At 34.5% G+C, this 23,577-nt stretch overlaps 2 protein-coding genes across 4 annotated transcripts in view; both read right to left on the reverse strand.

Moving 5' to 3' along the window:
- Positions 1-1,118: 1,118 nt before the first annotated feature.
- LOC131183040 (40S ribosomal protein S15-like) lies at positions 1,119-4,265 on the reverse strand. Its single transcript, XM_058152765.1, has 4 exons — positions 4,115-4,265; positions 3,801-3,949; positions 3,616-3,673; positions 1,119-1,512 (listed from the first exon to the last, which is right to left on the reverse strand). The coding sequence occupies exons 1-4, from the start codon at positions 4,115-4,117 to the stop codon at positions 1,264-1,266; spliced, it is 459 nt and encodes a 152-aa protein (XP_058008748.1). The 5' UTR covers positions 4,118-4,265; the 3' UTR covers positions 1,119-1,263.
- Positions 4,266-5,308: 1,043 nt separating this feature from the next.
- LOC110633383 (calmodulin calcium-dependent NAD kinase-like) overlaps positions 5,309-23,577 on the reverse strand; it is a 35,661-nt gene continuing 17,392 nt past the window's right edge. For 2 of the 3 annotated variants that reach the window (XM_058152767.1, XM_058152766.1), the window contains exons 3-11: positions 8,869-9,033; positions 8,592-8,768; positions 8,295-8,518; positions 7,918-7,979; positions 7,429-7,650; positions 7,079-7,205; positions 6,144-6,466; positions 5,859-6,003; positions 5,309-5,715 (exon numbers count right to left, since the gene is read on the reverse strand). In XM_058152767.1, coding sequence (XP_058008750.1) covers positions 5,455-5,715; positions 5,859-6,003; positions 6,144-6,466; positions 7,079-7,205; positions 7,429-7,650; positions 7,918-7,979; positions 8,295-8,518; positions 8,592-8,768; positions 8,869-8,878 — 1,551 coding nt within the window. In that variant the 5' untranslated portion in view covers positions 8,879-9,033 and the 3' untranslated portion in view covers positions 5,309-5,454. Of the gene's footprint in view, positions 5,716-5,858; positions 6,004-6,143; positions 6,467-7,078; positions 7,206-7,428; positions 7,651-7,917; positions 7,980-8,294; positions 8,519-8,591; positions 8,769-8,868; positions 9,034-23,577 lie in introns of those variants that run through there. The other variant, XM_058152768.1, reaches the window with a different exon arrangement.

Here is a 23,577-nt window from a genome sequence, read left to right on the forward strand (position 1 = left end):
GGCTTTTATGGTGATGTTGACTCTGATAGCTCAGACTACAGGAACTATAACATGTCTAGATCTCCATAAAACTATATGTGCCCGTGAACTTTATCACTGTTGGCTTGTCCCTACTTTAAGCGTGTCAGTGTGTATTAATTAAAGTGTGTTGCCTTATTCAAAGTTTGTAATCAGCTTTCTTTTTGAAAGCTTGTTTATATAATTATTTTTGTTTTATCGTATTCTTAAGGTCTCTCCTCTATATAAAAGAGCCTCTTCCAGTTGTAACTCAAGAACCATCTTAGAGAAATAAAAATCCTGTGTGTTTCTCTCCATGACTTTCTAAATTTCTCTATTCTCTTATGAAACTCCAAGAATGTATAATATTTCTTGTAACTCAGTTGCACGTATGCTCTGCACTTGCCTCATATGAGGATCTTGTGTACTAGAAATACATCTGTTTTGATCTTGTAAGTTACAGTCTTCATACTGTATGCTGTATATGAATACAAAAGAGCCCCAACCAGAAAATACTAAAGGTGAGAAGAGGCATTAAACATGAGTATATGTATACAGTATATAATATGAGGCCCTCGGACCCTATATTGAAAATGAAATAGGCGACTCCTGACATAAATTTAAAATTTTGCAGGAGTCATAGATGGTGAACTTCCAGGTGGAAAGCCATCTGAGGGAGGAACAAGGGAGCTAAATGTGTTTAATAAGCAAACCATGAAAATGATTGACAGAATAGAAATGGAGCTGATAATGTGGACTGGGCTTGGTCCTTGCATTGAGAAAGTGGGCTGACCCTCTACTTCGTATAAAATCCTTATCCAGTTGAAGCCCGTTGGCAATGGATTATGGACATTTGTATACCATTATCTTGGGACTTTTCATACTGGATAGCACCAAGCATGAAAAGACGCTGGTTTTCAAGGTGGCAAAACCCAAAGGCTGAAAATTGATCAGAATGTCACTTCCATTCCATAAGAAGAATCATAAGAAGCTCTGCTGATGCAAAAGTTAAGTTCTGGCTGGTAAATTATAGATCTCTCCTAAAAATGATGTGGACCATTTTCTTTCTCAATATAGATATCAAGGCAATATTTCTAATTCATTAACCCAAAAAAAAAAAATTAAAATAAACTGGTTGACATTCCAACTCTCATTCAATGTGAGGTAACATGTTAAAAACAAAAAAGCAGCAAAACAAATGCCAATTTAAACTAGGATAATAAAGCACTCCCACGAGACCAGTGGTTCATGGCACATGCAACATCTTCACTTGAGAGGAATAAACCTGGATGAGTGGGTAGCACCAATACCAGGTCTTCCGTGCTTCACAGGCTTGTAAGAGATGGAGAACTCAGCTAAATAATGGCCTATCATTTCAGGCTTGATTTCAACCTGATTAAAAGTCTTGCCATTGTAAACACCAATAATGCTACCAATCATTTCAGGCACTATGATCATGTTGCGGAGGTGAGTCCTAACAGGCTCAGGTTTCTCACCAGGTGGAGCCTCCCTTTTCTGCAACAAATTTTAAGTGCTTTTCACTTTGTTTTGGACATGAAAATGAACTCACGCCAACATAAAGAACAATAGCAATATCCACTAATAAAAAAATTTATAGATCACATAAACACCAAATGTAAGCATCAGTATCTTGTTGACCGGCTACAAAAATGAAGACATTTTTTTTTTTTGGCTTTAGAAAAGCCTTTCAAGTTAAGAAAGCAATGAAATATAAGCATAATTCAACAATAAAATAACAAATCAATTAGTTTCAAATACGTACTAAAGCATAACAAATTAATAACACAAACAGTAATGCAGGATATTTTTACTACCCAAGTGCTCTGGCAAACTAAAAACGGACTAATAAATGCAACAAGCACAAAGGCAACTCATGCCCAATTAACGAATAATAGTAAAGGGCCATAACTACACAACACCACCTTAATGATGAGCCTACAGAGAAATCTACAGAGGCCGTAATGCTGCAACATGCATACTCAGCTTTCACGGAAAGACTTTAAAAAGAGACACATGAACACAATGCAATAACACCTTCCATATGATCTTATTATTCTAATAATCTAATGCATCAATCAGATAGAAAGACATTATCTAATCTTGGAATAAAACTAGAGATATCCATCAAAGTGAAAAAAAAAAAAAAATTAACACTTGAAAGTATATTTTTTAAATTCTAAGGGCAAATAAAAGTATCCATCGACAACTTGATAACATCATGAGATAATTCTGCCAAAAGAATTTATAGTCACTCTGTCACAGCAGTTTGAATCTTAAACCATCCACATCATGTTCAGTTTACTTCATTGAACCCACCATTACTTTTCTTCCAGTAAGTCACAGTTATCTCACTTTCCTAATCCCATCCATTGCAGTGTTGTTATTCTTTCCTGCAACCTTATACACTAGCTGACAATTCGGCAAGAAATCTATCAAACCCAATAATGCAACACCAATTAAATAAAAGACACAGCAACTTTCTCACAGCATGATGCAACTGATTAGGCTATGACCCAGGAACCAACATCATAAGTCAATAACACATTCAGCTGGTTAGTCTGCCATCCAGTTGGACTTCTTCAATTTCTCAGTCTGACCAAAAATATCAGTAAACTGCATCATTCTCACTACTATCTCCATTAATCTGAATTTCTTTGAATCCAAATTGAAGGGGTTTGAGCAACCATGTTGACAGAAGATTAAAATGTCAGCACCTAGGGTAAAAGGCCAAGAGTTTGCCTTGCAACGTCCATTTTAGTTTCCAACAACAGGTGATTAACAAAGGAAGTCAATATATCGGAGTGGAAAAGGGCATTGACAAAGGGGCATCGTACATCCAAACAGCCATAACTATGCCCACATGGAAAAAGACAGCCACAAGCACTCATGAATCTGAAAATAGGTAGTTAGAGCTGCACGATTGAGAAGTCAAGTTCAGAAATAGAAGGTTGTGGATTTGAACTAGGATCGGGTTCCTCCAAAAAAAAAAAAGTTCTGCTCTTTATGGCTGTATTCAATTGATTGCATATCATAACCATTAATTGCATAAAACTAAATTTCATTTGGTCACTGATGCAGAGAAAGAAGGAGAAATAAGTGTAAAAAATATAGTTCCTGATCCTAAATCACTTGTTAAGAACAAATTTTATATTATTGTAAACTAATAGTTTTCTATTTGAATGTTCCAGTATGGAAAATAGAAGATGGGAATTTAAGTTTGCTTTCATTAAGCATATTGCAAGTATTTAACAGATCCTCAAAGAACATGAAGTAAAACAAAATGCGGCCAAAATAAAAGAAGTATGGATTTTTATTTATTTATGGATTTTTCTTTATTTTCCTAATCCTAAAAAAAAAGGACGTTTGTAATAAGAATTTTAGAAAATTTGAACTCACAGATAAAGAAATTTAGTTGAAAAAGGGTGAAGAGTGATGTAATGCAGCATAGAGATCATCCAAAAAGGAGATGAACAAAGTAAATGAAAAGGCGAATGTTAAAAACAAGAATAACACGAAACAGAAACCAATAAGTTACACCCCACCATACAAGCAAGGTAAACATTTATAATAATATTATTAACAAACAGAAAACCATACCGCCTTGCGAAGCTTTTTGATCAGCGCCATTGGCTTCCTCTTCAAACCTCGCTGAAACCTGAAATTGAACCAGCACATTGGAGAAATCACAATCTAACTACAAAATCATTTGAGACTTTAAAGAGAGAGAGAGAGAGAGAGAGAGAGAGAGAGAGAGAGAGATGCGATTAGTTACTGCACGCCACCTTCTGCGAGCACGAGCGTGAAAGAGCTTGACAAGCTCATCAGTGGACATGTCCAAGAGAGCATCCAAATCCACTCCTCTGAAACTGAACTTCTTGAACGTTCTCTTCTTTGGCTGGCCTGACGCAGCAACATTGACCTCAGCATCTGCCTGATTATCAACAAAATAACAGATGAGCAATCAATGCGAAATATGAAGCCTCTGTATAATCCTTGGGAACATGATAAGAAAAATTCAGATGATTTTCCATTTGCTTTAACGTTCCATCATCTTCAGAGAAAGTTTTGGAGGCGTGAGAGCATTGGGATTACTCACCATGGCTAGAGATGGAAAAGCAAAGCCCCGATTTGCTTATGCCGCGAAGTCTAGGGTTTCCAGGTCGTAATGGTAATATTTAAAGGGTGCCCGATAAGCCGATGGATTGCTGGTTTTTGTTGTTTGGGCCTGCCGGCCTGAACCGAACCAGCTTGCCAACCCAGTATTCATTAGGTGCAAAGCGTACGGATAAAATTTGGCAATGGTGACATTACAGAAACAAAATTAAGGTTCAGTTGGTTAATAAAAATTAAAATTAAGTTCAAATATTCTGAAATCTATAAGATCCTGTTTGATTTAATTTTATACTAAAATTTATTTAATTTTAAAATAAATTTCATAATGAAATTTATAAATAAATTTTTTTATTTGATATATTTTATATTAAATATAAAATTCAATTCAAATAAAATTCATTTTATGTTTAGAATAAATAAAATAAAATAAAATAATATAATATATAATAAGAAGATAATTTTATCACTTGAAATATATAAGTTTAAAATTTATTTATAAATTTTATTAATTTTAATGATATTTGATTTAGTTATAATAAATTTCATGAAATTGAAAATTTTAAATGAACATTCGTCTAAACCAAACACTAAAATTTTAAATTTATAAATGAATTCTATAAAATTTCGTGAAATTCATTTATATCAAATACTACATAAAACTCTTTAGAGAATTAGCAATAACATCACCCTTAGAGGAAATTTAGATAAAAATTTACCTACATCAGGATTAAATTTTACTTTTAGATGATTTTAAAGGTTCATTATTAGTCTGATACATTAATTTTTTTAATAATTTTAAAGTATTTTTAATAAAAATTAAATTTTAATTAATAAAAAATAAAACTCTCAACTTAACTAACTATGTTTAATTAACTCTTTAACTCTGTTTTATTTTACAGGTTGTGTGTAATCCTTGTTTTGAATTTTAACTATCAGAGCTAATTTAGAATTGACAATAGTTGTTAATAGATATTAACACTTGGTAATTGGCATATGTTGTAGTGTGATTCTTGTTCTTTCTTTTTCTAAGTAGTGTTCTCTTGTGCAATTCCAACGTTGAATATCATATATCTTTAGGTTTTGCATTCCAATCAAATTTACTTGTAAAAATAATACTAAGGGGAATTAGAGGGAGTGCATACCTCCCATTATGTAACCAAACAGATGGGCCTACTAATTGACAAAACGAAAGCCATAAAATAAAAAGAGGAATGCTACACATAAAACTAGTCATATTTAGTACAGCCCAGGAACATGATGAAAAGCCAGATGCCTGCATCTGCCTTGATCTTTTGCCTCATGAAGCATAAAAAGCTCAGAACGTCATCTGCATTGAACGTTGGCATATGATTTTGATCTTTCAACTTTTTGGATGCAATACTTCAATTCCTTTTGAATATTTAACCTTGATGGTGACAGCACTATATCTTTCCAAATTGAACCAGCCGCCATATTTGGGTCAGGGGCCTTGTAAAGCTGATATATGGAGTCTGCTTCCTCGTTCAACCTACCCACCCTTTTTATACAGTCTATTTCATCTGGATCAACCAGCAGAGTCTTGTCTCTTTCCTTCCATCCTATCAACTTCACAGTCATTGTTGTGTTAGTATTTTGATGAAACACTATGTGAGCAGACATTTTAGTCACAGCTATAAGCATGATTAAGACCTTGAAGAAGCTAGCAAAGAATAATGAAAGTAAGAGAGGAATAGTTTGTGACTTTGTACCTTAGGTGCGCCTTCCAAAGCGTTGGTGCAGTATAGCCTGGCATTATCAACGAGTTGGCAGTAGGTTAGAAATGCATTTGCAAATCTTTTGTGGGATTTCAACTGTGACCTCACCCTTACAGCTCTTCTGCACATTATGGCTCTCCTGAATGCACCCACATTGTCCCATTTGTGTATATTAGTATCTTAGGAAGAAATACTCCAGTTTCCTCTTTAATTACGCAGTTAAATTAAGAACATAAAATATAAGACCCTAAGTATTTGATTAATAAGTTTTCTGCTCACCTTATGCCTCTGACAACAGCTAAATAAGCATCGCAAACAACCCCCACCAACTCTATCCTATATGGTTTTCTCTTTTTGGATCCATCTAGTGGTGGTTCTTCTTCTTCAATTTGCTCCCAGTAGTTCTCAGTTACAGTTCCATCATCGTTTACCTTGTAACCAGCTCCCATGCGATAACGTTTGCGATGGACATTTCTGGCCATTGTTATTGTCTGCACAACAAATGGTACCCAAGAAAGTGTGCCATCCATGATCACATCTCGCCCTTCATTTAGGGCTGTCACCAAGAGAGATGATGCTGCATCTGTGGATGATTGGTGCACCTATTTGAAAGGGGAAAAAGTAGAAAAACCTTTCAACTCAATCCTACCATTAGAAATATCTTAAGAATCTAATACTACCAAGTAAGAACATCTAGACTATTTTCAGACATCAAGGTTTTTTTTTTTTAATTTCCCTGCCCCCACCACCACCACCCCTCTTCCTTTGGGTTGTCGAATTGAGATTACTAACAGCTAGTGCTTCTTCAGAATATAACAAAAAAAAAAAAAAGATTCTTTCATAAATAAGAAAATATAATAAATTGACAAAATAATGAAATTGCTCCAGGAAACAACTATTGAAGGACCATGTTGTCTACAACAGCCAGATAAAGAATTCTAGAACTAAGAATTTTATTTTTAGGGTCCATTTGGATAAACAAGAATTTGAAATGTATAGGTGTTTTATTTTTAAACTAGTATTGGTGTTCATGATTTTATACTTTTTGTTTATGATAACACAAATGCACTTTCATTTCAAATGCATATCTATCTAATTCCAGTAGTTCCAACTACATTAAGCTATAAATGCCAAACTACTTGCTAATCCCAGTAGTTAATATGCTGGATGGTTTCTGGTTCAGTGGTGTGGGGAAAAGGAACACATTATCTCACCAATTCAGCAGTGTGGATCATGTCAGCATGTCCTCTGGAGCTAAGTGCTCTGTATATGACATCTGTTTCTTTGAAGGCATCTGCCTCAATAATCACTGCATTTCCTGCTGCTCCTGCCCAGAATGGCCTGTTCATGATGAAAGTAATAATTTTTAGCTTAGGATAGCTTGTTTTATTGATCCATGTATTCATCTTTTAGAGACCTGCTTTGCAATCATTGTAGTCTGAATGTAAGCAAGCGTTAAAGTTTCCATGTCATCTGATTTGAATGTAAGATTCAATACGAGAAACAAGTATTTTGGAGATGCCTACAATTATCAAGAAATCATTAAATACACAAATGTTCTTACTCTTTGAGAATGTCCTTAAGCACGGTGCTCTTCCCAGCACCCATCCCACCACCCATGAAGAGGAGGACTGGACTTCTATCGGAGTGTGCCACTGGAGCCATAACCTCTGTACATTGCGAGTCATCATTTGATGCTAATCCCATTGCTTTCATTTCCTCAACCAATGTATTGAACACCCTAGCTACCTTCAGGTTTTTTGTCACCCTCTCAAATCTCTGTTCCCTAAATTGGAAAGGGGGGGCAAGGAAATTTTACTTCTGCAAATTCTAGTTATCTTAATTCTTGATTTGGTCTCAGTACATATTACTATCCTGATTAAACAATAATAAAAGCTGGGAAAAACAACATACCAAAGCAAGTGTGTGATTTTTTCATCATGTTCTAATTCATATTGGGTATCCAATTCTCTTTCTTCCTTCCATTTTAATATTAGATGATTCCATACATAGGTGATAGTTGCATTTATTGTAACATAATAGTAAAACGCACCTTGTTGCTGCCATGACAATGTGCTTAAATTTCTTTTTGGGTTCCGCATCAGCAGTCAGTACCTGAAATCATATGATAAGAAAGCAAAAGAGACATAATACGAGAAAAGTTTGCAAGAGTTATTAATCGACTGTAAATTTGCCACTTAATTTGATGTGGTGCTCATGTCAATAACGTATTCAAATGATTTGATATTATCATTGTTATCACTAAATACATGTGTAACACATTGCACATCTAACAAAAATAGCTAGAATATTTATGATGATTATTATTGAATAAGATCAATTAGATAACATACAATCCCTAGCTATATCCCACATGATGCTTTTTTAAGAATTAATGTAATGATAATTAAATCTTAATTAGTGAATTACCTGATGCATAATAAGATCAGCGTGGCTCCAATGGAATGCAAAATAACTAAGAATGCATCTCTCAAGCTCCTCAAGAAGTTTTACAAAAAGCGAATCTGCTTCAACTTCCTCTGCAAAAAATGCATAAATATCTTCCTCACAGCTTTCACTCTTGCAAATGTATTCTGCAGCTAACTTGCAGAGATGTGGACATTCTCTCCTATCTGCAAATCCCATTTGCCTCGCTGCACCAATCACCAACCAATCAATGTGATGGAGAAAAAAAATATTTATACAAAAATAAATAAATATATTTACCTACATAATGAGGGAACCTTTCAAGCTTCTCTGCTCGGCCTTGTTCCTTTGGTTTTAAACGAGGGACGATCTTCCGATCCCTGGTCTGTCGAAAAAGATAATGCATTGCTACTGCAATGATTAAACCGATCGAAGAGGCTATAAAGATCTCAGTGAAGGTTGGTTTGCTGTTATAATCTGAAGAAATGAGGAAAGAATATGTCAGTTAATCTGAGGATGAAGATGAACGTAAAAAAAAAAAAAAAGAAAGAAATCCATTGTTTGAATGCTTAATTACCTCTCTGCATTTTTGGGATTTCCTGGACAGAGGATTTTCTGTTTGATTTGATTTTGTGAAGATGGGAAAATTTTTGCTTCCTAGTTGCATGGTCTCCGTTATATTTGCTTGGAGACTTTCATACAAGTGACCAGCTCGTTGCATTTTTCATCACAACAAAATCAACTGCCAACACGTGTAATTGCTTCGGCTTATATGGTTAATTATGATTTTTCCTTTTTCGTTAACATTCTTGAGGAAAGAAGGGCAATTAATCACTCTACATTAGACAAAATCAAATTTAGCCTTTGGATTTAAGGAGGAACATGTTTTGCAACGTGTGGTAATTAAGGGTCTGTTTGGATTAACTTTTGAATACAAATGATTAATCGATAGGCAATTGTTAAGTAGCGATATCGATACCGATGATAATCGTTTATATTAAGTGTTTAGTAAAATTATATTTAGCTGTTGCTGTTAATATGTGAAATGACTAATAAAGGTATATATCATATAATTTATTTTATTATTTAAATAAATATAAAATTATAAATTTATTACATTATATTATTTATTTTATTATTAAATTAAATATATAATTATTAAATTAATATATTATATTATTTAAATAAATATATAATTATTAATCTTTTATATTATATCATTTATTTTATTATTGAAATAAGAAAATAATTATTTTTTAAGATAGTTAAATAATTTTAAAAATATAAATAAAATAATAAAATAATTATTATTGTTAATAGAAAATTTTATAATTAATTTTAAGTTTTTGGATTAAATAAATATTTAATATTTTATGTTATTAATAAAAAATATTTTAATAAAGTTGAAATATTTTAATTAAAATATTAAAATTATAAATAAAAAAATAAAAAAATTTTATGTTATTAATAAAAATAGAGCTGATACAGCTTTGTAATATTATTAATATTTTTATTTTTTATTTATAATTTTAATATTTTAATTAAAGTATTTCAACTTTGTTAAAATATTTTTTATTAATAACATAAAATATAAAATATTTATTTATATCCAAAAATTTAAAATTAATTATAAAATTTTCTATTAACAATAATAATTATTTTATTATTTTGTTTATATTTTTAAAATTATTTAACTATCTTAAAAAATAATTATTTTCTTATTTCAATAATAAAATAAATGATATAATATAAAAGATTAATAATTATATATTTATTTAAATAATATAATATATTAATTTAATAATTATATATTTAATTTAATAATAAAATAAATAATATAATGTAATAAATTTATAATTTTATATTTATTTAAATAATAAAATAAATTATATGATATATACCTTTATTAGTCATTTCACATATTAACAGCAACAGCTAAATATAATTTTACCAAACACTTAATATAAAACAGATTATCACTATCGCTATCGCCATCGACTAACAAATCATCGATTGTATTCAACAGTTAATCCAAACAGGCCCTAAAAATATAGCTGATACAACTGCAGCTGATGGGTATCATATCAGTTACCCATCAGCTATCAGCTCTATTTTTTTAAACTTGTCAAACACTATAATTTACCTATTTAGGTGTCTATCAGCTATCAACTACACCCAACAGGTAAATCAAACACCCTCTAAGTAATTATCCCACCATTCAGCCATCTGCTTCTTAATATTGAAAATCATATTTTAGAACCAAGTAATTATGAATTGTGTCGAGCTGTGGTGCAAAAAATTCGGAAATTTTGTCCTGTAAATTAAAGTGAAGACGATAAGAAAAATGGTGCACATGAGTTATACAGTGATTTGATTCTTAGCAATTAAGAATGCTCAATATTGAAGAATTTATTAGCTGGAGAAGTTGTCCTTAACTGTCAAAGACTTATCTACTAAGAAAATAATAAAATAATGAAAAAGGAAATGTAACTTGTAAAGTTGCACAAGAAGCGGCAACTCTTAGATCCAATATTGCCGACTTTTGCATGCTACATATAGGAGGTCATTTCTCTAACCCAATTTTTGAAAGTGTAATGCAATTTTGAGAGAGAAATTTTTTTCTCGTGAGGTTTTGAGTGTAATTGATTTTGAGTGGTTTGTTTTAGTGCTTACAATTATTTTCTCATAATAAAATATTTATTTGTGAACTAAACTTACTCTGAACCACTTTATATTTTATATTCTTTAATTATGAGTTATTATTTCTTAACAAATTGATATTAGAGCCGATGTTTGTAAAATCCAAAAATAACGAGCATAAAATTTGAAGTGGAGCCATTCATTAAGAAAAATAATTTCAGCTTGTAGTAAAGCACTGTAAAGAACGTCCTTGTACAGTAAGGATTAATCAAGGTTTTGAACGATAAGCAACTTGTAACATTCTCGATTCTACTCTAAAATTTTATCTATTTATATTGCATGAGTCATCATGTAGGTATTAAATCTTTATCATGAAAGTTAATTATAAAGAGTAATATCTACATTGTTTAATAAGGAAGAAAGGATTAGAAAGAAGACAGTAAAAAGTTGGGAGGCAAATTAAAAGATATAAGGACCAATTGAAGTAAATTACAAGTTTTGGGATAAAATGTATAAAAAGAGATTAGTAACCATTGGAAAAAGCCTATTTAACCATTGGGAAAAAAAATTTGGACTTATCCCTTTAAACCCCAATCGCCTGCCCCTCTCTCCCTCACTTTCCCATCTTCTTTCTTTCCTCCATAACCATTTCCTCACAAATTTGAAGAAGAAGAAGACCAAGAAAGTAAACCTAGTTTAATTTTTACCTTAATCCTCACAAATCAAGCCTAAGGAAGAAAAAGGAAGCAAGCTATTGAAGTTGTAGATAGTCATCTTCTTTTAGGGTTTTGGGTAGAAGAATTGAAGAGAAGAGGAATCAAGTGATTCTACTAGAGGTTAGTGCTTAAACTCATCCTTGTTGCCATGTTATAAGTGTGAATTTCTTATTATTTGCTAAATAGATGAATTTAGGATTTGAGGTGTATATGAAATCTGAATTCTGTTTGGGTGAGGCTGCTAGATAGCCACATTCAAAAATTTATAACTTGAGCTAGGAAGGTCAAAATGATATGATTTTTGTGGCAAATGAAACTTTGAAGAGTGCCATAAAACTTTGTAGTTCAGTGTTAGCCTTAATTCTGATAATAGAATAGAGTTTGAAGCCAAAATATTTATTTGCTCAAGTGTAAAACTGGTTTGGTAGATTCCAGTAGCAGGGAACCCGAGTTTAGAAATTCATAACTTGAGCTAGAGAACTTGAAATAGGGTGAATCTTATGGCATTGGAAAGCTTAAAGAGAGTTTTAAAACTTTATAGTTATGGCCAGAAATCAATTCTGTTGTTTTCCTATTGAAATTCATACATTTTTATTACTATTCACACTGAGACAGAATTCTGGGCAGATTGTATATTTTTGCTTATATCTTGAGTTGTAGAGTAGATTTTGCCATGATTCCAATTAAAAAACAAAAGACATATGAAAGTTGATTTCTGCAAAATTTGGCATTAAAATTTCGTCTCTATGAATTTTGGTGAAATTTTGGATTTTTCTATTCACCTAGCTAAGAATCTGCAGTTTTTTGCAGAAAATGGTTTTAAATATTATAAACTTCTTATGTAAGTTTGTTTGAGTATTTCCCATTGAATTGCGAAGTAAACTTTGACTGGAATAAATTTAGGTGAAATTTTGGCTATGTATGGTAAATATGAGCACATGAAACATGTATATGAACTGGATAATTAGAAAAGAATGTAATATGTATTCTTAACCCTAGTAAACTTTAGTAGGGGTAGTAGGTTAGTATAAGTTGTGGCATGCCATATATATATATAATTAGTAGTACTGCAACCATAGAATATATGATATGAATCTTTTGGCGCATGGTGCCCTATAGTTATTAGCTTTTGAGCCCTACAGTTCTGGCACTCCATGCCCTACAGTTACAATTTTTTCTTATCTAGCTAGGCAATCATGCTAAGAGTTTATAGGGGCTGAGACATAACAAATATGGTATAATTTGATTAATACTTGTCATTTGATATATTTTTTTTAAAGTCTTTTTGAATCTTGTTTATAAATATGCATGATTGTTAATATTATAGAAATTGTTGTTTCAAATGCATATTATTTTCATGCTTGGATAATTTTTTTTATGGATGAGTTTAGCACCACTAAGCATAAGCTTAGCGCGTTGAATTTTCCCTATGCGCAGATAGCAGAGAGCAGCTGCCAGTAGCTTCGAAGCACATTAGACATTTTGTAATTTTCTTTTTCATTGAACCTTGGAAAAGTTGTAAAATATTAGCTTGTACATTAGAAATAGTTGATGTAATCAAGTAAATCATTTTGTATCAAACTTCTTATTTTTTATGTAATTTATAATGTTCATTACAAACTTTATCTTTTTAATGATTTATTTTTATTATGGATGGATTTTAAATGATATTAAACATGGTTTGGATTTGATGATATAATTTTAGAAGTATTTTGAGTTTGGTTGGTATTGAAAAGAAGTTTAGAGCTAAAGGTTGGTTTATTTGGAAGTGTTTATTTCATGTTTAATAGGAGAAAATTAAGGAAAAACAGTGTAACACTCCTATTTGCATAGCCTATTATTTTCACTATTCCGGTGACCGGTGTCAGTTCGGACAATTAAGAGGATTAGAACTACACTTAATACAACTAGATAAGTCCTGAATATAAATAATTAGTAATTGTCAATTAGTTAAGTATAAATAAGAAAAACAGAACATAAGAAGTTAAACGAGCCAAGAGTCACAGCGATGGGTGACCTTCTCGGGAAGGATTGCGAAGTCAATTTAAACTCAAATTTCGAACCGTAAAATGTGACGCTGCGATCTTTAGGACTATTGCGAACACAGTGGAAAAGAGAAAATCACAAAAAAGAATTGTTAAGCCAGTCAAATGATTAGGTCAGGGATCCGGAAGAAATATTGAATTATTTGTAAACCGAGTCGAACCGGCGAGGGGCAATTTGGTCAATTGACCCCTAGAGTTGACTCCTGACCTAACTGTCAAATAAAATTTGAGAAATGAAAATTTTGAAATATAGAATTAAATTAAAAAAGTATGGAAAAACAAGAGAAAAAGAAAAGAAAAGAAAATAAATGAATGACCTCATCAAGATGACATCATGCATGACTTCATATCTAATTTTAATTTAATTATTTAATTTGACTAAGTCAAATTAAGAGATAAATACACAAAAAGAAAAGAAAAAATTGGTCATCTTCCATTTTTTACTTTCCCGTCCACTTCTCTCTCTCTCTCTCTCTCTCTCAAAGCTCTCTCATCCTTAAAACTCCCTTAAAGCTCATTTTGAGCTTGATCAAACTCTAAATCTCACCATAAAAACTTAAATTTCTATCATTAAACCATGTATTCAAACCTTGATAAAGAGCTTGATAACAAAAAGAAAAAGAAAGGAGGAAGTTTTGAAGAGGTGAAAAATTCCAAGTAAGCTGAAAAAGACTTGGAAGGTCTGAGAGACTGAGTCAAGGCCTAGAGGCGACTCAGATCAGGTTTGTGCACAATAAACCTTCTTTGAGCATTTTGTCATTGAAAAATTGATTTGGTATGATTTATGAAAATTTGGGTTTAATCATGAATTATGTTGCCACTTTGTGAATGAAAGTATGACTTTGGAAATTTATTGGATTTCTCATGAATTATTTGAATAAAATGTTTGAAATAGATTTTTGATTCACACTTAGCATGACAGTGCCTTATTATTTCTCCTTCATTTATGGGGTGAGATCGATTATTTTTTCTCCCTCTCTGGTTTACCAATTGAAGTTGTAGATCGGATGAGTACTCATTAGCTAGCTAGCCACCTCCCTCATTGATTTCGATTAGTAGGGTTGTAGATCACTTTGTCGTGGTGTACAACACGGCATTGATTGAAAATTTTGTATCATGGCTTAAGTTGTGTATGAATTGGCAACACTATGTTTATTAAATTATTTGACCAAAATTGTGCTATAATGAGTTTTGATAATTTGTGAAATGTAATTGTGATTTATCAATAAATGTTTTATGTACTGCATTTCAAATCTTTATTGTGTACCACTGAGTATTTTTATATTCAGCGATAGCTTATTTTGCTGTCGCAGATAGGAGCAAGGAAAAAACAGCAGAGTGAACTGCTGAACTGGAAAAGCCTACGCTGATTTTGTACGGATATTATTTTATACTCAATATAATTTAGTTTGATGTAAATAAATATTGTTCAATGTATTAATGTAAAGTTGAGCAGTTGTATTTATAAATTGTAATAATATTATTTTTGAATTTTATATCTGTAAATTAAACTTGTGAATGTAAATTAGCTTTATTGAATGCAATGTTGATGGAATTATTTTGAAATGGTGTGATTTGAGAATTTTGAGTTGATTTGGGTTGGGAGTTGTGGAAAAATTTATTGGAAGTGTTTTTCTCAGGTATTTGAAGAACTATTTTCTCAAAATACAGGCAGCACTTTGCTGAAATTTTTATAAAATTTGTAGAAAAATAAAATGGGACAAAAATTTGTAGTAGTTTTAAAACTTCAAATAAATGATTTTAATTCCTACCAAAATGCTTACCATTTCCAAAATGTAAGAAAATGATTTTAAAATCCCTTGTAAGATACTTAATGAGTTATCGGTAAGTAAAGTTCGGTAGTTCATTAGGTATTCTAAGGAATCATGTCATGCCTTATAGAGGGGTGAGGTGTGACATGTTTTAGTGGTATCAAAGCATTATTTTTCAGTAAATTTTGACTATGTATGTGAATATTTCTTTGATAAGTACAACTGCTCAAGTGTCTTTAATTGATACATATAACATATTTACATCATGAATATGCACTAATGGAGGTCAACCTCCTTGTGTTTGATCTCAGGAAGTAGAAATTTTTGAGAAACAGAATGGAAGAGGGAGATCATTTCATGGAACAATTTGTTGAGGCTGAGGTTCAAGGGGAAGCCCCTGCACTCTAGAACGTGAGTGGGTCAGCCACTCCAGCACTGCAGTTTCCTGCTCAATTTGCACAGCAGATGGCTGTATTTTTCCAACAAATGGCAGGAAATGTGCCACTTCAAGCTCAGATGCAAGCACCCATAGCACAACCACAGCCCTCGGCTCGGCAATATGAAAAATTAATGAAATTTGGGGCCACCGAGTTTAAGGGTACTGTGGATCCATTGGAGGCTGAACAATAGTTAAAAAGAATGGAAAGGGTATTCAGAAAACTACAGTGTGCCGAAGAATTAAAATTTGAATACTCAGTATCTCTTCTACAAGGGGATGCATATGAATGATGGAAGATCATCCCCCACAGCCTGGTTGAGCCACCTGTACTGACATGGACAGACTTCCTGAGGGAATTCAAGTAGAAATGGGTTCTTGATGCTTATGTAGATATGAAATTATAAGAATTCTTGAGCCTGAAGCAAGGGGACAAAACAATATCAGAGTATGAGCGGGACTTTTCAAGGCTAAGCCACTATGCGGGAAGCTTAGTCTCCACCTCCAGAGATAGATGTAAGAGGTTTGAGGCTGGGTTAAGGCCGAATCTGAGAATGCAAGTTGTGGGATTCATACACCAAAATTTTTCTGAGCTAATTTCACAAGCCCTGTAACTGGAAAGGATGGAATCAGAAGGGGCAGTGAAGAAGGGTATACCAGAGAAAGAGAAGACTGAAAAAGACTACTGGACAAGCACCTGAAAGTGGTTCAGGGAAGAGAAAATAGTCTAAAGGATATAACTCTCGCAGATCTGGCAGAGGCAGATTCTCTAGCCAAAGACCACCTCGGTCTGGTCAGCAGACCCAGCAAGCACCCTGAGGAGCTTTATCAGTATGGCAATGTGAAACTTATGGTAGAACACACGGTGGGGTTTGTTTCAAGGGCACCGGTGTATATTTTAACTATGGAGGGAGCGGACATTTTGCTAAGGATTGTACTAGTCTGCGCCGATCTGGACCTTCTGCTACATCTGAGGGATCAGCCCAAGTCTCTACACCTAGAGGGTCACAGCCAGCTAGTAGAAGTAGAGGCAGAGGTAGGTGTCCAGGTAACACTCTTGGAAGTCAAAGCACTGTTAACCAGCCAGTACCCAGTGGTGCACCAGTCAGAGTGTATACAATGCGTCAGAGGGAGGAGGCTAAAACATCAGACGTAGTAGCTGGTAATTTCTCCATCCTTGACCAAGATGTATATGTGTTGTTTGATCCTGGCTTCACACATTCATATGTCAGTGCCAATGTCATGTGTTCTACTGCTATTCAGTGTGTACCAATGGACTATGATGTGCTAGTAACTAGTCCATTAGGCCAGGAAGTCAGGGTAAATAGACTATATAGAGATTGTCCTCTGGTGATCCAATGACACTTTTCTATCTAATTTGATTGAAATGCCCTTCAGAGATTATGACATTATCTTGGACATGGATTGGTTAGCCAGACATCATGCAATGATTGATCAGAGATCAAGATACCACTTTTGGTCTCCCTCAGTATGGTGATGTAGTAATACATGGGGAGAGGCAGTTATTGCCTTCAAACATCATTTCAGCTGCAGTGGCCAGAAAAATGAAAAGTAAGGAGTGTGAAGCGTACTTGGCACATGTGATAGACACCCAAGTGGGTAGTCCAACAGTGGGGAACATCTCCATAGTATGTGACTTTCCGGATGTGTTTCTCGATGAATTGTCAGGATTACCTCCAGAAAGAGAGGTGTAGTTTGAGATTGATGTTATGCCTGGTGTGGACCCAATCTCCATAATGCCATACAGAATGGCACCAGTAGAACTAAAAGAATTAAAAGTACAGTTGCAAGAGCTGCTTGACAAGGGCTTTATCCGCCCTAGTGTGTCACCTTGGGGAGCGCCAGTGTTGTTTGTAAAGAAGAAGGATGGCACTCTCCACTTATGTATTGACTACCGGCAGTTGAATAAGGTGACAATAAAGAATAGAAATCCATTACTCCGCATTGATAACTTGTTTGATCAGTTGAGGGGTGTAACACCCCAAGAATTTTAAATTTATTATTTTATGAGCATTATTGGTATTTTAATTTTATTTAAATTTTAGGAAAATTTTTTTGAGATTTTTCGGATTTTGAAAATCGGGTTCGATTTTTCGAAAATATAAACTTTGATGATTTTTAAAAATTAATTTAAAGACCACGTGGCAAAACTAAAAATATATTTGGAATCTACGAATTTTTCTGAGTTTTCTGAAATTTTTTCGGAATTTTTAGACCTCGTTTTCGGTCCCGAGGCAGAGTAAAAATTCAAAATTTTGTATCCTGAATCGGACCGACGAATCGAACTGGACCGGATCGGACCGGTCGAATCGGACCGGCCTTTTCTTTTTATTCCTTTTTCCTCCCGTGCACGTCCGACCTCCTCCCCTTTTCTCTCTCTTTTCTCTCTCCTCCCTTCTCCCCTTGCCGCGCCGCCACCTCCCCGGCTCGCCGGCGCCGACCCCCAGCCGTCCCAGCCTACCGGCCGCCGCCCCAAACGGCCGAAAAACGCGCGCAAACGTCCCTACCTCGCTTGCACGACCGTTCGTTTTCCCGGCCAAATTCCGGCCGATCCGGCCACCAATCGGACCGGGTCTTGTGTCTAAACTCATCTACTCGTCGAGAGCTTTCCATAGACACTAAGAACATCGAAATCCATCGAGCGGTTTGTCCAATTTTTGCTAGGGAAGTTTTAGCCCATTTTGATTTTCGGGCTAGATTTCTCACAAACCGTGAACCCCACGAGAAAACCGAGAGTGCCAGAGCGCTCCACTCGTCGAGAGCTTCGCGGGGATATAAATTTCAAAATTTTTCAACACCGTTTTTCGGTGGGTCCCACGAAACTTCGCAATATTTTTCCGAGCATTAAATGAGCTTAGAAAATTCTGAAAAATTTATGTACTAACCCCCGTGTTGTGGGCTTCGTGTAGGTATCCTCAATTCCCCGAAATTCGACAGTTGACCGGGTCTGTGAATTTCCGGCCAGACAGACCCGTTACCGGAAAAGTCTCCGAATTGGGCCAAGGTTTTGGCTACCCCCCATTGTCAGACGTCTCGAACGCGTCCTCGGAGTCGGAATCGGCAAAGGTAAACCCGAACCTTGCTTTTTCATAATTTTCTAATGCTTAAATAGGATTAAAAATCCATAAAATATTCGTGGTAGCTCAGAAAATTATGATTCTTTTTGCAATAGCCTAGTAATATTGCTAAGGACCGTGGGGCAAAGTTTTAGAATTTTTAGAGCTTGTTTAGACAGTTTTTGCAAAAATGATCAATTATAAGGACTAAATTAAAATTTTACATATTGTGAGGAATGATTGATTTGATGGGCCCAGGAGGGGCTGTGTGATGTGATTGAACGGTGGATATATGAGTTGCGAATATAGAAGTGTGTTTTGAGCCCTTTTACAGGTTGGGTAGGTCCTAGGTATAGGGAAGACTCTGCCGGATTTTCGGCACGACTTAGGACGTATTTGGTCTTTCTCTTGGTTTGTATTGAGTCTATTGTATTAAATAACTGTAATGTAATTGTCAGGTGAGCCGGGACAGCCTTCTTCCTCCGCCCAGCCGCCACAGTGACCGTTGTCAAGTCTGTGAGTAAAATATTAATTTTAATTGTAATTTCACTATTATTATATGTTCAAGCATGCCCATGCATCACATATATGCATATATCTATGTAGATAAACTTTAGGCACGATTTATGTTGCATTCATAACTGTGAAAGTGCCATGTATGTTGCTGTGGTAATTTGGAGCAGTGTGCGTGTGTTGGCGTGCGTGTGATGTGGTGTGGACTATGGATAGGACGGGTCGTCACGACTTGAGATCTTCGCTGGGACTCGATCCTTCGGGGGGTAGTCACGGCTTGAGTTCTTCGCTGGGACCCCCGATTTGGTTTATTAAGCGAAAGTCCGGCTTGAGTTTTTCTCTGGCACCAGGTTGGATTTAAGAGAGCTGTATAGGGGATCAGCTCCCATATATTATGATTGATATCACTGGGTGTGTGAGTGCTCCAAATTACCTTTTTGATGTTATGATGTGAAAATGTTGTTGATGTTGCATTTCACTCTATAGGGTGCATTAGTTTTAGATAGTTATAGATATTATGGTTAAAATTGATATTTTATTCTCTGAGTCGAATGGTCACTCCTGTTCAATATTTTTTTCAGGCCACAGGAGGATATTTTTGAGATTAACCTGCTTTCTTCCTCGCAGGTCGATTATTAACGTTTGTATAAACTTGTTAAATCTTAGAATTTCTGCATGTGTTAGAAATGTTTATTTGATATGGGTCTGTAAACTAAATTATTATTTTGGACCTGTAAACTTAATATTCTATGCATGTTTGATGGATTGGATGAGGGAGCTGAGCTCCCATTTATTTTTATGCTGATGAGTATGTGGAGGGTGAGCTGAGCTCCCCAATTGAGTATTTATTGTGTTTACAGGTCGGGTGAGTCAAAAACTCCTCGTTGAAAGGTCCATTTTATGGCCAGACTCTGTCTGGTTGATTTCTTGAAATTGGGCCCAAATGGGCCTTAGAGTTGGGTTAAGTGAATAATTAGGCTTACTACGGGCTTCGGGGGCTTTAGGCTGGCCCAGGTCCTAGTGCCAGTCCGGCCCATAGGTTGGGTCGTGACTGCAGCTATGTTCTCCAAAATTGACCTGAGATCAGGTTATTATCAACTGAAAGTATAAGAGCAGAGTATTCCTAAAACTGCCTTCAGAACCCGCTATGGCCATTATAAGTTCTTGGTCATGCCATTCGGGTTAACTAATGCTCCGGCTGCTTTTACGGATCTGATAAACACCGTCTTCAGACCATACCTCGACCAGTTTGTTGTGGTATTCATAGATAATATATTGGTCTATTCGAGAAGTGCAGAAGAGCATAATAGACATCTGCGGATTGTACTGCAGACTTTGAGGGAGAAACAGCTATACGCTAAATTATCGAAGTGTGAATTTTGGCTGAAAGAAATATCTTTCTTGAGGCATGTAGTATCGGTAGAGGGCATCAAGGTAGATCCAAGTAAGATAGAAGCTGTCCTTAATTGGAAGCCACCCAGAAATATCACAGAGATTCGCAGTTTTCTGGGTTTAGCTGGATACTATCATCGATTTGTGAAGGGATTCTCCATGTTGGCTCTCCATTGACCAAATTACTTCGAAAAGATGTGAAATTTCAGTGGACAGATAAATGCCAACAGAGTTTTGATGAATTGAAGAAATGTTTAACTGAGGCTCCAGTCCTGACTTTACCTACTCCGGGTAAAGAATATACAGATTACAGCAACGCTTCTCACAATGGGTTAGGTTGTGTACTGATGCAAGATCGGAATGTTATTGCTTATGCATCACGCCAGCTGAAACCGCATTAGAGAAACTCTCCGGCACATGATTTGGAGCTTGCAGCTATTGTGTCGCTCTTAAGATCTGGAGACACTATTTGTGTGGGGAGAAATGCTACATCTACACAGATCATAAGAGTTTGAAGTATTTGGGCACCCAGAAAAAGTTGAATTTGAGACAGAGGAGATGGTTAGAGTTGATAAAAGACTATGATTGTCTGATAGACTATCAGCCAGGGAAAGCTAATATGGTGGCTGACGCCTTAAGTTGCAAGACTATGGTAAGTTTACAGGTTACTCCTTTGTCTATGGTACATGAGTTGAGATCATTACATGCCAACTTAGAGATTAATGATAAGGGGCAGACAGCAGTTGCATGGCATGTACAGCCAGTGTTGACTGATCAGATCCGAATGGCTGCTCAGAATGATCAGAAGTATTAGAGACTGTTGGAAGAAGTCCAGCAGGGAAAGAAACCAGAATTCTCAATTAGAGATGATGGTCTACTGCTACATCTGTTAGTAGTATGCCCTAGAGCATGTCATTTAGTATGTATCTTGTACATATTTTTATTAATAAAAGGCATTTCCACTTTTCCATTTACATAATATATTTATGTGTAATAGAAAAGGTCCATTGATATTTTGTTAGAAATATTATTCTTAAGTTGTTAAGAATATGAGTGACAATATTTCTAGCACGAAGTATCATAAATAGGTTCACAATCGAGGATACTTCATAATAAGGACATGACTTATCCAGAAAGATTGTATTCATGTTTGTTCCCAAGTTATTTATATGAGATATAAATAAGATGGAATGGTGAGTCTCATGCCATATAACAAACATGATAGGCACTTATAAATGATAAGTAGGCCGAACCAGTGACACTTATGACAAGCACATGGAGTTTACTCTTGTCAATGTTTTGTCATAAATCATATCGATGCATATAATCTTTAGACTGAGATAGCACAGATTATCTTGTATATAGGTAGTTTGAGTTTGATCTCGCTTTCATACTTGTACTGCGTGTATGGGTATATGGGCATGTGTTGGCTCCTACTAGTTATATATGGAGGTAGGTGTTGATCAAGATGGAATCTGTTCCTCTAAGTAAATAGAGATAAAATCCTATGTTCATTTAATTATTCTTGATGTTTCAAGTTCTGCCAGACAGAGATAGATTTATTCAGAAAAGAGTTTTCTGATGAGAAAATCTTTTAATCAAGAACTGGAATTAAAAGAGAACATAATATTCATAGCAAATGGAGTTTGACATAAACCATGACTCCAGCTTGAGTTGAGATTTTGTAACAGAGAGATTCTAGTGCATGGTAACATATGATTATAGGTTCATTTAAGGTAAACCTTATTACTAATTGGGTGGCTATGGATTGCTATGCTAGGTGTTAACCATGGTCTATGAGGTTCATAAAATAATTTAGAGAAATCATTTATGGTAAGAAAGAGTTCTGATGATATTAAGAGTTGATATCATGTCTCATTGCCAATTAGTGATGAGCCTAGTAAGTCACACACATACACAAGTTATCACCTATTTAAATATGATTTAATTAATTAATTAAAGAGTTTAATTGATTAATTAAATAGGTTTGATTTGCAATTAGATTGCAAAGTCCCTAGCATGACTTGAAACCAAATTTAGATTATTGGATGTATAATATAAGTTAAATTTATATTTAAAGTGTTTAAATATGAATTTAATTAATGAGAAATTAATTAATAGAGATTAATTAATTAATTTATATTTGATATAAATTAATTAGAAGAAGAAAATAATTATTTTGGGTTAAGAACTCAAAATTAAGACACAGGGGCATTTTGGTCATTTTGCAGTGTGACACGTGGCACCATGAGTTGGTGACACATGGCACAACACATAAGCTTGCCAAATGTTTTTTAATCATGTTAGATGATTAAAATCAAGATTAAATATAGGTTTGACACTTGGCACAATGTGATTGGGTCACTTAAACTTAGAGCTAATCAAAGGGTGACATGTGGCAAGGGTTTAATGTGTTAACCTAGCTATTTAAGTGTTGTTATGAGAAAATAAAACACAACCAGCAGCCTCACTCCTTTGTCACGCCACTTTGAGGGTTTTCATCTCTTCTTCTTCATCTCTTATCAATTCAAAGAGATTAGCCATCAATCTCTTGAATTAAGAACGCTAGAAATTGTTTCTAGTGTCCTGTTTACATCTCTAATCTCTTAAAAGGCAGAACTTGAATTTCTAATTAATAGAAAAAGCTTTAGAAGCTGTTCAAGGGCTGCCATAGGTGTTCTTGGTGTGGACAAGC

The sequence above is a fragment of the Hevea brasiliensis genome, chromosome 9, assembly GCF_030052815.1.
Source record: "Hevea brasiliensis isolate MT/VB/25A 57/8 chromosome 9, ASM3005281v1, whole genome shotgun sequence".
Lineage (NCBI taxonomy): Eukaryota > Viridiplantae > Streptophyta > Magnoliopsida > Malpighiales > Euphorbiaceae > Hevea > Hevea brasiliensis.